Consider the following 18,539-nt stretch of genomic DNA (forward strand, 5'->3'; position numbering starts at 1 on the left):
ATATGAGAAATCAGCACATGAATCTCAACAATGGTGACAATATTTTTTTTTTAAATAAACAGAATAATTCAGAACATCACTGAAAAGCTACTAAATGTCACAACAAAAACAACAGCAAAAAAATAAAAGCAAATATTTAGAATCAAACAAAATTATAGGACAATTCAGCTGCATAATTTATTCATGTTGCAATGCATGCTGGGAGTTTTGTACTATGATGGTACCCAGCATGCATTGCAGCAAGGTACTTTTGATTGTCACCATTGTTGAGATTCATACGTTGATTATTGATGTCTGTGTTTGTCATCGAACAGTAATGTTTCATGCTCATGTTTGTTAAAGTCTGCTAACTGATTGTAATAATATTGCTGGACCTCACGCTGCAGATGTTACATATGTATGCAGATGTATGTAATGTCAATATATTAGTTGAACAACATAATTTTTAGATTTCAAAGACATCAGTGAAACAGGTTATATCATGATGATTATAAAACCATCAACAGGTAACTATCATCACCTGATCTCATTTCACTTTAGCTTTCTTTGCTGCTGCAAATGTGTTTGATAAACACACTGTCACAGCAGCCAAAGAAGACAAAAGATATAAGAAGAGTTAAGAGCCCAACTAATGGAAGTACTCATCACTGTTATGGTGACTTCAAATGAAACGCATTAGAGTTAAACTCTGTTAATTCTCAATAAAAGCTTCTGTAGATGTCTGACAGAAATAAAGTCAGTCTGGTTAGTAATAAGTGAAGCTGGTAATGCTGTTTGTGGAGTTGTTTAATCCTCCTCTGCTGAGATCTTCACAGATTTAATGTCTTCTTTTCTCTTCAGTTGATTTCCTCTAAGGCTGTGTCTGAAGTCAGTTATAGATCTTGTGTTTCTGCTCGTCTCTTTTTTCTGTTCTCTTCTTTCCTTCAGTGATTCTGCTTGTTAACAGGCTTATTAAGGCTGAGATGACTTCATATTTAATATACACAGACTTTGTGGCTCAGATAAGGTCCAGTTCTGGTTTATTTCTTTGCTCTTGGCTGACATGTGGCATTGCTATGGCCTGCTTGTGGCCCAGATCTGGCAAACAGGAGTGGGCCACTCAAGTGCCGTAGATCCACGCTGCATGTGGGCCAGATCATCTTTCCACGTGTGCCAGATGTGGGCCGGATCTGGGCCGACACAATGTTGCTATGTGGGTTTGCTTTCACATTGTGATATGGAAGATTTTAGTCAACTGCCTTTTTTTTATTTGATATAATATTATTAATCTGGAATATTAAGAATCACAATAGTAACTGGGTTGCACATTTACATTGTGAATCCCCTTTCTGTTCACATAATCCCCTTCATTGAGGCATTGATGGCAGTCTAAGACTATAGTCTATGGTAGCCTACCAATCACGTTAGTGAAGCCTGAGTGACATATCTGTAATCGGCATGGTCATGATTGTATGATCTTCATAAAAAATTATGTTAGCCTAAAAAAAAAAAAAAAAAAAAAAAAATGCTTTACAACATTGGGTCTTAAGTGGCTTGGAAATGCCACAAAAAACCCTGTTTTTTAAACCTAAAAGCGACAAAAAACGACAATCACACGAATCACGAGAAAAAATATATATCTCAGAAAGTGCACTATCGCACTGCGCTGGACTTCACCTATCAGCTCCGCTTATGAAGCCGGGATCTAATCCTGTTAACATGAAATAAGCCTGCTCCCGAGCAGGTTTAAATTTGCGCACCTGTTGCTATGACAGCAAGCCCAGGATGAGCGTTGAAGACAAACAATCCAAGATCATGCCAAATCGCCAACAATCAAATCCAGCTAAGTGAGTTAGCAATGTACGAAGAACGGGCCCCTGGTCAGCGAGTGCAGCAATGCCGTCGTACTTGTCTTTGTATTTTTCAGTTTGGGCCTCCTCTTGTGTCGGCCAGTATTCAATCCAGGTCTGCTCACCCAGGTTGTACCTCAGTCTAAAAAACAAACACAAACACATCAAGATCGAGCCATACTGTGTGCATCAACTCTAGTCTCATAGATGACGCAGTTTGGAGCGTTTGAAGAGTTGGGCGTTGGAGCATTGGAGAGTTCAGACCAAACCAGCGAGATAGAGAATTTTCCTCGTAATGTTCATAAAGCTCCTACCTTCCACCAATCCTCGGAAGTGATGTGGTTTGGCCCATGATCAGGTAGGTTTTTCCAGCCCGTTCTCATCCCAAGGCGTCATATACTGACGCTTTTGACATTTCATCTACACTCAACGCACATGGCACCCTTTAGCGTCAATATGAGCCGCAGATAGATATGGGCCAGAAGGCGCCTCCTAGCGGTCTAACCCTAACCCTACCCCAGACCTAAACCTACCCATAACCGAACAAAGCTCTGTGCGTCTCATATTGACGCTAAAAGGTGCCATGTGCGTTGAGTGTAGACGAAATGTCAAAAGCGTCAGTATAATGACGCCCTATGATGAGAATGCGTTGGTTTTTCCTTCTTCAAGTTCAAGAAACCCTACAGTAAGGATGAGCCAAGAAAGACCTGGTCTGCCCTTCCACAGCTGGATCAGTCCCTGAAAACCATACACTCTTAAATTTGTGCAAATGTGCAGTGGCACGTTATTCAGATGCTATTTTAAGGGTGCATGTTTTAAGGGTGCATGTTTGGCCATAATGTAGCGTGTGCACAACTCGCATACACTTTGCTTCTCTCATCTACAGACGCAGCAGTTGACATTTTTGCAAACCATACATAATTACAAGGAAAAATATTATCACACGAGGGAAAACATTGTTGTGTCCATGAAGATGTGAAAAAATAGGCATAAATCTAGCTTACACATTTACCCAAATTTGTATACGCCTGTTTAACCGAAGCTAATTTGGGTGTGTTTCTCCCATCCCCATACAATGTCACTTCTCTGTGTTTTACGGCCCTGACGAGAACGTCGGTCTCCTCGGCTGTGAACCGCTCCTGGTGTGCGCCTGGCAAATCTGCCGTTATAATAGCAAGCCGCCATGGAACAAGCACGCCTGCTCTTAAAGGGAATGTGAGATGTCGCTCTGATTGGTTTATTTCACGTTACGCCCAAACCACACCTATGAAGAATGAAGCTACTTCAGACCAACCCATTTTAGATTTGCGTCGAGACCCGCCCACAAAGTCACTTGCATTTCACGTTGATACTTGCGTTTCATATCGTTAAAATAAGGCTCTAAATGTTAACATTAGTTAATGCACCGTGAACTAATATGAACAAACAATGAACAGCTGGATTTTTATTAACTAACATTAACAAATATTAATAAATACTGTAACAAATGTATTGCTCATTGTCAGTTCATGTTAGTTAATACATTAACTAATGTTAACTAATGAACCTCATTGTAGTGTTACCAAAGGTTCTTTATGTTTTTACATGCCAAACCATTTTGCATTCTGTTCAGTTATTATAAATATAAAAGGTTAATGGCAACAGTGGCTGAATCAATACAATTACTCAAAATATGATAAATATTTTAAAAAAAGTATGCATTTACAAATTCGTGCATATTCCTTCATTCATACTTTCAGAAATTAAACTGTATGTCCAATCCCCCACAAAGGCTGATTATTTGACACTGCGACTTGTTTTCTGCAGATTACAGTGCACTTCATAAGGCATCATACCTTCCTTCAGCACTTGTTCAATGGTCATGTTGTAGATGACTGCTTGCAGTGAAAGCTGCTTTCCCACCACCCTGGTTTTATAAACTATAAGAGAAGTGAGTAACAGCATATAAATCACAGCTCTTCACACAGACAAACACATTTACAAAAGCAGAAAGCTGTGTGTGTTTACCGTAGTCAACTCCAGGCGCACAGGCCTTATCAGCATGCTGAGACTCTTTAATGTGATGCTTCTTTTGGAGACTGCAGTTCTCTGTAAATACAGACAGGTTTATCTACAAACATGCACACAGACACACACCAGCCTCACAAAAAAACTCAAACAGTGTGTTTTCAGTTCACAGACACACGTACCTTCCGCACACTCGCACATGTCTTCATGGCGGAGTCTGTTCAGTGCACCGTCTCTCTTATGAGGATGGAAGAACTTCACACAACGATCATCTGCGTGTAGGATTCAAGTCACCATGAAACTGGCAATTCTTGTTTTTTATGGAATATTGTATTATGCCTTTTGCAATAAGTTGACCTATTATGCCCTTTTACAAAGATTTGATTTAGTTTTTAGGCTCTACTAGAATAGGTTTTAGTGCTTGAATGTTCAAAAAACACATTATTTTCCCCATATTCTCCATTACTGCAGCCCCTCTCTTCCCAGTCTGTCAGTAATGCTCTGTTTAGTTCCTGTCTCTATGAAGCCCCTCCTTCTGAAAAGCACACTGTGCTCTGATTGGTCGGCTGGATCAGTGTGTTGTGATTGGTCGAGCGCTTCGAGAGTGTTTGGGAAATGTCCCACCCCTTACCATAACCGCCAGTTTCAACAAACTACTAACTAACTCAACCAGGCCTCGCCCCTTTATTCTGCACATTAATTATTTAAATGAGGAATATTGTGACATGTTCGTTCCCGGAATAAAACTCAAGATAACAATGGAGGCGTTTCAGGGAGTTCAGAAACACTGACACTGATATAGAGAAGAACTCCCGCTGGAGGGACTTTTGAACTTTGCAGAGCTTTTTCAGACAACAATATTACACACTAAAGAAAATTTTAAATGTAAAAAAAAAAAAGAAAAAGCATAATAGGTCCCCTTCAAATTCATGTGCCTCAATCTTTAATCAGAATAACTTTTCCTGCAACGTCATCTCTTCTCTGATAATATGTTTACTGGGACGAGGGCGGGGCAACCTGTCACTCACATGAGATCGACCAGTAGCAAACCACAACCATTCAATCAATTGCCTATGGACAAAATGAAGTCCCGCCCCACATATTATCCTGTTCCAGACGTTGTTTCACTTGGATATACAGTACGTCACAACAGTGAAGAAGACTAATGCAACTTCTGTTTAATGATGTGTATGCAATATGTATACAGTATGCCTTTTCCACACTGTTAACCCTTGCTGTAAAAAAAGGCCAGATTCTGACAATATCATACCATTTTCCATTAAAACAGTAATATACCGAATAAAATAAAAATAGCCTACAGGAATATACTGTGAATTAACAGCTCTCAAAGTCGACACTCAGAGGCTGTTTTCCCAATCACACCCTATACTCTCATTCACTGTTCCCTACATTAGTTCACTAATATAGTCCACTTGAATGAAAAGAAGTGAGTGAATTGAGAAACTGATGAACCCCTGATAAGCAGAATCACTGAAGGACAGAGAAACAAGAACAGAAAAAAGAGAAACACAAAAACTACAACTGACTTCCAGCCACAGAGTGTGAAACCAGTTTACGATTATTTCTTTCATACATGTACAAAAGTTCTTGTTGAGAATTAACAGAGATTTAGTTAATAATAAAGTTTGTTGTCATCACTGAGATCAAACGCATTACAGTCATTCTCTCTCTCTTCAGGCAGGGCATAATACAGAGAATACACCTGAGGACAGATCAAGCTGTAAATCTTTGTAAATAACATGTAACTGAAGTTGTGCGCGCTCACGAATGCTCACCGAGAGAGTGGCCATCCCGTTCCCATGAGCAGTGACGTTGAATTTCTGTGTCAGTTTGACCTGTTGTGAGAACATTTTACATGGTTTAATTATGTTGCATGATTTGAAATCAGAAAAAGGGGAAAAGCGAACTGTGCATGTCTGTTCACTCATATTTGTTCGTTCACCTTGTCTGATCGCGTCACATGCGTGTTGGAACGAGTGAAAGTCCATCTGTTATGTGTTGTTCTTCCCTCCACAGAGAGTTCAATGTTCAGATTCACGTCCTGCTTCTTCGCTTCTGTACGATATTCAGCCACGGCCTGGAAAACGATGATGTTCGCCTAAGAGACGAGGCAGAAAAATATACAGCATTCCCTTATTCATGTGTTTTAGACCAGGGGTTTCAAATTGGGTCCAAGAAAACATTTAAAACATGAAAATAAAAAATAAAAAATTCATACAAATTATATAATATTACTATTATAATATTTTAGAACATGTAGTGGTAACACTTTACAATAAGTTCTCATTATTGAATGTATTAACTAGCATTGAGCAATACATTTGTTACATCATTTATTGAAAATATTGAAATGATCATTCACTAAAATATATAAATGCTTTGTTAGTTTATTTTAACTAATACAGCTGTTTATTGTTAACAAATTAAACCTTATTGTGAAGCGTTACCATTAAAATTAATTATATAATAAAATAATATACAATAAAGTTTATTTCTGCTTACAGTACGCTAATGCTGGGTAGAAAAAAGGGTGTTGACTTAATAAAGTAAATATTTTTCAGATGAAATCTTATACATTTTTAACATTAGGAAAGGGGTTCGTCGCAAAGGAAACATCATATTTAGAGTTTCATGACATCGAAAAGTTTGAAAACCCATGTTTAAGACCATCAATGAACTGGTCATTAAAATGGTGTACTGTTTATTAAACCTTTCACACATAAGTTTAAAATATTCTAGCATGAGTTTAAGGGGGCCATTATTTTAGAACGTATCACCTTATTATTAGTATTATTATTATAAACCTTTATAATGATCATATTAGCTTCCACCATCCACCCGAAATACATGAAAGTGGCCGGCGAAGTTGGAGATAGAGTACATTTTATAGTGACCTAATACCCACACATTATGTATCTGATATATATAAAACACCTTGTAAGTTTATTTAGCCTGTATAATGCTGTTACACGTCTGTTTGTTTTTGGACTTCTTTTCATGTTCATTGTGTTCAATTTCCCGCCATTCCTTGTTCCCAGTTTCACCGTCTTCATTAGTTCATTTGGTTCACCTGTGTTGTGTTAGTCAGTTCTCTATTCTCTCCCTGTTTGTTTCTATGGTTACTGTCGTTGAGTTCATTTGCCCCAGCTGTGTCTCGTTTCCCTCATCTGTTATCTGTGTATTTAAGCCCTCTGTTTAGCCCTGGTCGTTGGCTTGCATTACATTTAAGTTATTGTTGATGTGTGGTGTTTCTCCTCGTGGAATCTCCTGTTGATTGTTCTATTAAAAGTCTCCTGAAGTTATCTCCATCGCCGTGTGCTTTAATACATATTAAAACGCGGATAAATCAACTCATTAATTACAATCTGTAAGTCTCCTCGGTTTTCGTTGTCAATTGTGCTCGCTCCTGTTGCGTGTCTCAAACTGGCAACCCGTGTGAGCGTCGAGTGTGAGCAGGAGGGGGCGGGAGAAACAACGGTCTCCAATATTTATCATTTTGACTGCAATTCCGATTTTGAACACTAGATCGAATGTATGAAGAATATATGTCATTCTTACATACAGCACCTTCAAACCTTGTCAGCAGGTTTATTTCTAAGCAGTAATGATCTGCTCTGTACCTGTGTGGTTCCACTGGCTCCATAGTGAGCTCTCTGTGCTCTCAGCCAGCGTACGATTGCTCTGGTGCGCTCGAAGTCCTTCACCTTCACCAGTGCGAGAAGCGCATAACCTGTGGCCTCCAGGGAGTGCTCACGCTGTCCAGGAACTTGCCAAAATGTACCGACTGTTTAGAAGACACAAATGGAAAAGGTTGACATGGACACAGGGTTGTTATAGTTTTAAAAATGTCACAATTTGTTATTTTCAAATCAGTTAGTAATTTGTTTGCCATTTCAGTTTAGGTTAGCAAATCACCGTGAAATCAAAATTAAGAATTATTTTCTTATTTATTATAAATGATTTATCCGTGCGCAAACTTTTTTAAAATTCATGTTTCCTCATAATCTGGAATCAAAATAACTTCCCCTCCCTCTTGCAGCATCTCTTCTCTTCTCTGATGATGAGGGCGGGGCAATAACCTGTCAATCACATGAGATCCACCAATAGCAAACCACAACCAACCAATCAATTCCCCATGGACAAAAACAAGCCCCGCCCACATTTGTTCTTGTTTGAGAAGCCGTTTCACTCGGATGTACACTCACCTAAAGGATTATTAGGAACACCTGTTCAATTTCTCATTAATGCAATTATCTAATCAACCAATCACATGGCAGTTGCTTCAATGCATTTAGGGGTGTGGTCCTGGTCAAGACAATCTCCTGAACTCCAAACTGAATGTCAGAATGGGAAAGAAAGGTGATTTAAGCAATTTTGAGCGTGGCATGGTTGTTGGTGCCAGACGGGCCGGTCTGAGTATTTCACAATCTGCTCAGTTACTGGGATTTTCACGCACAACCATTTCTAGGGTTTACAAAGAATGGTGTGAAAAGGGAAAAAACATCCAGTATGTGGCAGTCCTGTGGGCGAAAATGCCTTGTTGATGCTAGAGGTCAGAGGAGAATGGGCCGACTGATTCAAGCTGATAGAAGAGCAACTTTGACTGAAATAACCACTCGTTACAACCGAGGTATGCAGCAAAGCATTTGTGAAGCCACAACACGCACAACCTTGAGGCGGATGGGCTACAACAGCAGAAGACCCCACCGGGTACCACTCATCTCCACTACAGATAGGAAAAAGAGGCTACAATTTGCACAAGCTCACCAAAATTGGACAGCTGAAGACTGGAAAAATGTTGCCTGGTCTGATGAGTCTCGATTTCTGTTGAGACATTCAGATGGTAGAGTCAGAATTTGGCGTAAACAGAATGAGAACATGGATCCATCATGCCTTGTTACCACTGTGCAGGCTGGTGGTGGTGGTGTAATGGTGTGGGGGATGTTTTCTTGGCACACTTTAGGCCCCTTAGTGCCAATTGGGCATCGTTTAAATGCCACGGCCTACCTGAGCATTGTTTCTGACCATGTCCATCCCTTTATGACCACCATGTACCCATCCTCTGATGGCTACTTCCAGCAGAATAATGCACCATGTCACAAAGCTCGAATCATTTCAAATTGGTTTATTGAACATGACAATGAGTTCACTGCACTAAAATGGCCCCCACATTCACCAGATCTCAACCCAATAGAGCATCTTTGGGATGTGGTGGAACAGGAGCTTCGTGCCCTGGATGTGCATCCCACAAATCTCCATCAACTGCAAGATGCTATCCTATCAATATGGGCCAACATTTCTAAAGAATGCTTTCAGCACCTTGTTGAATCAATGCCACGTAGAATTAAGGCAGTTCTGAAGGCGAAAGGGGGTCAAACACATTATTAGTATGGTGTTCCTAATAATCCTTTAGGTGAGTGTATATCCAAGTGAAACAACGTCTGGAACAGGATAATATGTGGGGCGAGACTTCATTTTGTCCATAGGCAATTGATTGAATGGTTGTGGTTTGCTATTGGTCGATCTCATGTGAGGGACAGGTTTCCCCGCCCTCGTCCCAGTAAACATATTATCAGAGAAGAGATGACGTTGCAGGAAAAGTTATTCTGATTAAAGATTGAGGCACATGAATTTGAAGGGGACCTATTATGCTTTTTCTTTTTTTTTTACATTTAAAATTTTCTTTAGTGTGTAATATTGTTGTCTGAAAAAGCTCTGCAAAGTTCAAAAGTCCCTCCAGCGGGAGTTCTTCTCTATATCAGTGTCAGTGTTTCTGAACTCCCTGAAACGCCTCAATTGTTTTTTTTAGTTTTATTCCAGGAACGAACATGTCACAATATTCCTCATTTAAATAATTAATGTGCAGAATAAAGGGGCGGGGCCTGGTTGAGTTAGTTAGTAGTGTGTTAAACTGGCGGTTATGGTAAGGGGTGGGACATTTCCCAAACACTCTCGAAGCGCTCGACCAATCACAACACACTGATCCAGCCGACCAATCAGAGCACAGTGTGCTTTTCAGAAGGAAGGGCTTCATAGAGACAGGAACTAAACAGAGCGTTACTGACAGACTGGGAAGAGAGGAGCTGCAACAATGGAGAATATGGGGAAATTCAAGCACTAAAACCTATTCTAGTAGAGCCTAAAAACTAAATCAAATCTTTGTAAAAGGGCATAATAGGTCAACTTATTGCAAAAGGCATAATACAATATTCCATAAAAAACAAGAATTGCCAGTTTCATGGTGACTTGAATCTAACACGCAGATGATCGTTGTGTGAAGTTCTTCCATCCTCATAAGAGAGACGGTGCACTGAACAGACTCTACCATGAAGACCTGTGCGAGTGTGCGGAAGGTACGTGTGTCTGTGAACGTTTGGGCGTAATGTGAAATAAACCAATCAGAGCGACATCTCACATTCCCTTTAAGAGCAGGCGTGCTTGTTCCATGGCGGCTTGCTATTATAACGGCAGATTTGCCAGGCGCACACCAGGTGCGGTTCACAGCCGAGGAGACCGACGTTCTCGTCAGGGCCGTAAAACACAGAGAAGTGACATTATATGGGGATGGGAGAAACACACCCAAATTAGCTTCGGTTAAACAGGCGTATACAAATTTGGGTAAATGTGTAAGCTAGATTTATGCCTATTTTTTCACATCTTCATGGACACAACAATGTTTTCCCTCGTGTGATAATATTTTTCCTTGTAATTATGTATGGTTTGCAAAAATGTCAACTGCTGCGTCTGTAGATGAGAGAAGCAAAGTGTATGCGAGTTGTGCACACGCTACATTATGGCCAAACATGCACCCTTAAAACATACACCCTTAAAATAGCATCTGAATAACGTGCCACTGCACATTTGCACAAATTTAAGAGTGTATGGATTTCAGGGACTGATCCAGCTGTGGAAGGGCAGACCAGGTCTTTCTTGGCTCATCTTTACTGTAGGTTTCTTGAACTTGAAGAAGGAAAAACCTACCTGATCATGGGCCAAACCACATCACTTCCGAGGATTGGTGGAAGGTAGGAGCTTTATGAACATTATGAGGAAAATTCTCTCTCTCGCTGGTTTGGTCCTGAACTCTCCAACGCTCCAACGCCCAACTCTTCAAACGCTCCAAACTGCGTCATCTATGAGACTAGAGTTGATACACACAGTATGGATCGATCTTGATGTGTTTGTGCTTGTTTTTTTGACTGAGGTACAACCTGGGTGAGCAGACCTGGATTGAATACTGGCCGACACAAGAGGAGGCCCAAACTGAAAAATACAAAGACAAGTACGCCGGCATTGCTGCACTCGCTGACCAGCTCTTCAACTTAGGATGCACAACATAAAGATCCTCATCACGTGTGAAACCTGTGAACTTTGCTTTATTTTATGTCTTCTTCAGATTTACTGAAAGAAAGGATCAATGTACTGACGTCAACCTTTCTGTAATAGGGAAAACTGGGACAAGGTGTCACACATTTTTAATTTAAAGAGTTAATTTAACACATTTTACTTTCGTGACAACATGCCCCAATTGCAGGGTATGTGCATTGAATTCACATGAATTATTGTATTGACAAATGTCTTAGTATTTTAATCTGCAACCACTGCTATAGTAAAAACACATTAGTGTAACGGGACTGTGATCTAGTCATAATGACAGCTTTCCTCAAGTAACAACTCACCACAGTCTGTTTGTATCATTTGTACTTTTTGAAGTTAACCTGTTAACCGTTGCCAGTGCACCCGCGCACTGAAGCGTTTTTTATTTATTTAATTCAAAATTACTATCAGATTTAATGTTATACCTTGACAAACTATACATAATTAAAAAGATATAATACTCAAGTTTCAGTATTTGACCACTATTGTATTCTGAGAAACTAGTGACAGTTATGTCTTAATTTGTGTCAGGAGTTATGAAATGAAAAAATGAGTCGATACCTTTAATATGAATTATGCGCGTCAGCCGCTTTCATTCATAAAAAACTCCGTGCTGTCGTCATGACCATAGATATCATATAAAGGCTAGATGTCTCGTCCGCGCTGTTGGCCAATGGAGGTTGACGTCCGCACACGGCGGCCATCTTGCCACAGGGAGCTCGCTCACTCGTAACATGGTGCATGAACTTTTAAATAACCATAACTTGCTCAATTTTCTACCGATTTTCAAACGGTTTAGTTTATTATAAACGCCAGAGATGTAGCTATGAAACTGCATACATATGAATAATTATACAAATGGACTTCCATATGAAAGAATTATAGCCACGTTAATGACGTTTGTAAGAAACCAAACCGTTTGTAAATCCGTCAAGATTTCAGCTAGATAAGAGTATTTGTGTGCCTGCTGATCACTCACCTTAATTCACAGAGCCCTGTGGTAAGATGGCCGCCGGTGATGCTGGAAGTGACTCCGCCTTAAGACATCTAGCCTTTATATGATATCTATGGTCATGACAGCGATACACAAAACAACGTCCCTCAGGGCTTTAGCTCAAAAATGTGCAGATTTGGAGAAATATTGATAGATTCTCATAGATTTACATCATATTTCTATAGACAGGAATAATATTTATTGAATTTATACCCAAATGCGTCGATGTAATCTTTATGAGCGTTTGGTACTCTGATACTGTGTTTTCAATTCATACCAATAGCCTGAGGGTGCTATATGCACAATAATAGTCCATATATGGAACATGAAGAAGAGCCATGATCATGTGACATTCCAGGACGTCACTGATACACACAAAGCTAACAAGAGATCGCGCTGTAACATGCAGATACAGATGTTTTGAAGACAATAAACATGATTGCAATGATATTTGAGTTACCTGTGTTTTTCAAGCCATGCCAGGTATTTTCATAATAATAGATTATATTTATAATGTAATGCTAATCTATATAGACTATCATTGTGCAGAATACTATGCCAATAGTATATTTTCTGTTTGATTTTTTTATCTGAAGCCAAATTAGATCACAGAAGATTATTTAAAATACTCGACTTGCGTTATAAAGTAAGTTTGGAGCACAAACATGGTTTTAATCTCATAAATTGTCATGTATTGATGGTGTGCTAAGCTAACATGCTAGCTAGCCCTAGGTGCACCTGCCATTAGCAGTTATACTTTTATGATTTTTTTGAATGCTTACTGAAATGTTTCTTTATTCAAGAAATGCATTTGATACAGTTTAAAATGTGAGGTGAACTTTGAGAAAAGAAATTAGGGACTGAAACTCTATGAATAGCCTGTGAATAGCCAGTCGTTAGTAACTATAATGCAGACAAAATAAATGCATATTTAGAGCCATAACCAGGCTGGAGAGGTGTGAATGTGTGCAGGGGAGACTGAGACTGAATGGGGATCGTTTGCACCACAAAACAATAGAGACAATATACTGGATAGATGGTTAGAAGATGACAATAAACATCAGTAGCATTTTCGCGTCAAATCAAAATAAAGTCATTTGACATGGTCTTGAAAAACATTTAACTAAATACAGAGTTTTGGACTTATTATCTTCAGATTTTAAACATAAAATGTTTAGACATGTGGCTTTAGCTGTAGTGCATTTCTAGATTGCTACAGGGCCAACTTAAATTTTATTTTCATGAGGATGTTTCATAAAAATTAATTTCTAATAACTTTACAAAACTTTGAAGCTATTTATAAAAAAATTTGTCATTATGACAATAATTAATTCTACATTTACAATAAACTGCCAGGTGTCAGCTTTCAAATGAGATCATACTTGTGCTTTCAGTACAAAGGGTTCATGAACTGTATCTGTTTCAGTTTGGGTATGTCATTTCTGGGGATTTTTCAAAAGTGGGGTTGCAGCTTAACGAGCTTTGAACAATTTAGCCAAATAAAACGAATTTCTTCTCCATTCTCATCTCTTTGGCTGCAAAACTAGACATTAAGTATTGACCTACACACACACGACAGCAAAATGCACTGGTATCGAAAGACAGACCATGCATGATGAGAAACGTCTAAACCGCATCAACTTCTGAACTTTCAGACCTTTGAAAAGTAAAATGACATATAGTTACATGAGATCAAACAACTCCATTCAGTATTAATCATAATTTAAATCAGGTTGATGAAGCTGAAAGAAACACAAGTCCTTCAGAGCTATAATATAGATGAAAAAAAAGAAAAAAAAAGAATATAACATCGAGCTGCAGTGTTACAAATACTAACAGCAACTTGACCAGTTGAGCAATTGTGGTTTTTATTTCATGTTCACTATGAGTTTGCATGTGCAGGCTGATAACGACAGATAACCCGGGTGTTCGATGTTTAACCCTATAAGTTTCCAGTGCACACAGTGGTCCTTTGGGGTCAGTATGGTCTTACAAAAAAATACATTTTAATAATACAAATTATATATCATTTATTTTTCATTTACTTCTCATCTATACGTTTATGCTGTGTTTTGGGGGATGTGACATACTTTTTTTTAACCTATTTACTGCAAAATTCCTCAACTACACCATTAGCATGCATATGAAATATTACATTTTTGAAGTGTCTTGTTATTGCAGTAATGCCAAATAAATTTGCAATAATGCCACATAAGTTGCCACTAAAAGAAAAGACATGATTGCAATTGCATTTTTTTTTTTTTAATAATCGAAATGTATAAAATTATTAACTTTAGAATAAGAAACACATTTTTCTGTAAATAAAAGTAAATAAAATAAACAAAAAAACTAAACAAAACAAAAAAACAATAAGTGGATAGGAACAAATGTGAAGAGTAAATGAAATGACAAATAAAAAAAAGAAATAAAAAAAATCGCTTTTCCCAACCCCAATGTTTTTTTTGTATAAATAGATAATGCAGAAAAAGTCACAAAATTTTATGTAACTGAGATGAAGGGAACCATGTTTAATAACTACGAAAAGTCGATATAGACATATAGACCCCAAGGGCCAAGATCAATGGGAACAAACCTGCTTTCTTTACCTAATATAAACTCTGAATGATTGATTGATTGATTGATTGATTGATCTATTTAAAGGCACATCATTGCATGAGAGCATTATGCTGCAGTGATGGTCTTTTTTTACAGTCTATGGTCTGAACCAGAGGAGAGGAAAGCGAAAATGTCACAACTTTTAATCGCACAAGATGATCATAGTGAATCATGGTTCAGGTCCCTCTCCACCCATGTTACTCAATAACCGACAGTGAGGATGATGATGATGATGCTCTTCACTGAGTGAGGGACTCAAGTGAGGATGAATATATTGAGAATGAGCGTCTGCTATAGTTCAGATACAGGCATGATGTGTGGCTGGCGGCGGTACACAGCAAAAACTCCAGTGTTAAATTAACACTCGAAAGTTTTAAAGTTAATGAGCTAATTAAGTGATTCATTGAGTGATAATTGACCAATATTGAAGACACCTGATGTTAACAAGCAGAATCACTGAAGGAGAAAATCTAATTTTTAAAACACCGTTATGGAGATCAGTGTTTGATTTAGTTGGGCTCTTGACCCTTAAATCATTAACTTTAGATTTTGTTTGGCTGTTGTATCTGAGTTATTACTCTCAGATGAACAAAGAGAAAAGGTGATCAGGTGGTGTTGGTTATGATTTGACAATCATAATTTAGCCTGAATATCAACTCTCATTTAGAGAGTTATGTCTACCTTGTTGATTACAGCAGCCTGTGATTCTACAGCAAATGATTTTCAGCATTATCAATATAATCCAAAATATTTCTTAAAAATGTTCTGATAAAAAAAATTAGAAAATTACTTTATTTGGACACACAGACATCAAGATTCAGCCTGTGAATCTCAACAATGGTGACAATAATAAAGCATGTTGCAGTGCATTCTGGGTGCCACCAATCAAAACTCATTAATGGCTCCCATCATGCATTGTGGTATGAATAAATTATGATCTGAATTGTCTTAGTAATTTCCTTTTCCTAATTATACATTTAGTTTGTCACCATTGTTGAGATTCATAAACTGATTCTTGATGTCTGTGTGCAGAAGAAATATTATCCTAAAATATATCCTAAAAGAAATATTTTGTTTTATCAGAACAACTTTTAAGAAATTCTTTAGACTAATTAGAAAAAAAGATCTTACGCTGTAGAATCACAGTGATGCTGTAATCAACAATATACATTTAAGTCAGAGATTAGGCTCTAAATGAGTTCAGTGATTCAGGTCAAATGATGATTATATCAAAACATAACCAATATCACCTGATCAACTTTTCTCTTTGTTCGTCTGAGAGTTATAACTCAGATACAACAACCAAACAAAATCTAATGTTTATAGTTTAAGGGTCAAGAGCCCAACTAAATCAAACACTGATCACCATAATGGTGTCTTAAAAATAGATTTTCTCCTTCAGTGATTCTGCTGAGTAAGGGGAGGCTGCAGACCTGGAGCCGGTAGATATATGCCCCAAGCAGTTTTACGCCCCAGCAGTTTTACGCCCCTGCTGTTCCTGATGCATCCAGTAGGGGGAGGCTGTACAGCGACACGAATTGAGGTATATTAAATAATCTGCTAAAGTTATTGTTGTTTAGCAATGAAGCAACATTTATTATTTATAAACGATTAGCTTGATAGAGCAAAAAGTTCTGGACGGTCAGGTTGATGTTCTGTCTGGCTTGAATTTATAAGTTATAGCTTACCACGTGTAAGTTTAGCTGGCCTAGTCTTCTCTACTCACTTTCAAAATTAATTTTCTTTTGATTTTTCTTTTGTTGCCTGTCTTTATCTTGCGTGAGATGGCCTCTTCTTCCTCTATGTTTACTCCTTTCTGGTTTGAGCTGTTTCTTATAAATGAGATGATCTAACTATCTAATTTATAAACTTGTATAAACTATAATAAACACCCATCTCTTTTTTAACTGCATTCCAAACCAATAGCTTCTCTAGTAAATAAATGACTTACAGAGACATACATGGACATGTTTTTAATGTCATTTTCAATTTTCTCTGCACAGTCCATCATCAGTGGCCAAAAGAAATCAAAGTGTCTTGACACTTTTTCCAAAAGTGTTCCACCAACAAGTGCCTGTGCCATTGTACTTTGAAGATCAGGAGCAAATTGATGCAATCCACACTCATCTGACATAAATTCTGGGCAGCACACACACACACACACTGTGACAATATCAAATTCACCATGGATGTCCTTTTTACATTTTTTTATGTTTAATTTTTTTTTATTTTATGAAATACCCACAGATATGAAATGCAAATTAAAAAGGCAGTTTGTGTTCTCGTAACACTTTCTTTTATGTGGTCTGTGACTCATAGGGGTCAGTGATTCTGCAGGGTCTCCAATAAGTATTATAGTTTATCTCAGTTGCTTTGGTGCATTTCTCAGATCACACCTGAAATCACATCATCTTGCACTTGTGCACATTATAAAAGCAATTTCTCATTTTATACAAATTGCAAATGCTTCGGTACATTCATGCAATTGATAATGTACAACTGTCTGCTGTTTCCTACATTATCAACTCTTTATGTCATGTTGATCAAAATATAGGCCTATTATACTATTTCTCTGTTGAATTGTCATACTCAAAACATCTAGGCATTAGTTCCTTGCATAAGTCATTAAATGCAAAATGGTTGACTACACAGCAAAATCCCCAGTGTTAAATTAACACTCCTCAGTGTACATATGTGTCCACACTACAGGGTGTTAAAATTTACACTGAAGCAGTGTTGAAGTTAATGTGATAATTAAGTGATTAATTAAGTGATGATTGAGCATTATTGAAGATACCTGATTTTAATAAGCAGAATCATTGACGGAAAGAGAAAAAACAATAACAGAAAAAAGAGAAACACAAGAACTACAACTGACTTCGAGTCATTACACATTGTTGCACTTATTATGACTGCCGCTAGCGTAGCTAGCGAAAGCGGTCATATAGGGATTGTCAAAGTTTTTTTTTAGTTTTTTTTGTCATCTACTGAATTTTTCGTCAACGATACCAGGGACACCGAAACACCGGGGAACATGAAATTTGGTGGGCATGTAGCCCCACTAGACTTTTACGGAAAAATTCCGTTTGGTCCCCGGGGGCCACTCCCCCCCCGCGCTGGGCCCCCCCAAACCCAAAAAATGCAGTTTTTCCTAAATAACTACATGAACCGTGGCACCGAGGATGAAGAAATTTTTATGGTATGTTGCTCTTAAGGGCCCACATCAACCTAGCCCATAATCACTCATTTGTGATTTGCGCCCCTCCCATAAAAAATGAAAATGCAATATTATTCTGCTTTAATCGCCCCTATCTTCAGTGGAGATGTTCAGAACTGCACCATATTTCATGTGTATGATTAACTTGACATCCTCTGGGGGTATGCTAAGTTTCGTAGAATTTCATCCATGGGGGGGTATAAAATAAATTCATTTATGTGCACATTTAGTGACTGTACACTCATCGGCCTGTAGATGGTGGTGTTGAGCGAAGGGTTGCTGGTTTAGGATGATACCCCAAACAAATGGGGCGGCAGTGGCTCAGTGGTTCATGTAGGTTGTCTACAAACCGAAAGGTTGGTGGTTCAATCCCCGGTTCCACTTGACCAAGTGTCGAGGTGTCCATGAGCAAGACACCTAACCCCAGCTGCTCCTGACGAGCTGGATGGCGCCTTGCATGGCTGACACCGCCGTCGGT

The 18,539-nt window shown here is 38.4% G+C and overlaps 1 protein-coding gene across 2 annotated transcripts; it reads right to left on the reverse strand.

Moving 5' to 3' along the window:
- Positions 1 to 1,180: 1,180 nt before the first annotated feature.
- LOC311077854 (complement C3-like) lies at positions 1,181 to 12,761 on the reverse strand. Of its 2 annotated transcripts, XM_084106497.1 has the most exons (8): positions 10,839 to 12,761; positions 7,478 to 7,641; positions 5,800 to 5,955; positions 5,633 to 5,692; positions 4,019 to 4,108; positions 3,837 to 3,917; positions 3,665 to 3,748; positions 2,482 to 2,567 (listed from the first exon to the last, which is right to left on the reverse strand). In XM_084106497.1, exons 3-8 carry the CDS (start codon positions 5,843 to 5,845, stop codon positions 2,500 to 2,502), a joined length of 429 nt encoding a protein of 142 aa, XP_083962623.1. In that variant the 5' UTR covers positions 5,846 to 5,955; positions 7,478 to 7,641; positions 10,839 to 12,761; the 3' UTR covers positions 2,482 to 2,499. The 2 variants fall into 2 exon arrangements, with proteins under 2 accessions (XP_083962624.1, XP_083962623.1); XM_084106498.1 differs by lacking the exons at positions 2,482 to 2,567; positions 10,839 to 12,761 and adding an exon at positions 1,181 to 1,971.
- Between the last annotated feature and the right edge of the window lie 5,778 nt (positions 12,762 to 18,539).

This window comes from Abramis brama (genome assembly GCF_963993115.1).
Source record: "Abramis brama genome assembly, chromosome: 2".
Lineage (NCBI taxonomy): Eukaryota > Metazoa > Chordata > Actinopteri > Cypriniformes > Leuciscidae > Abramis > Abramis brama.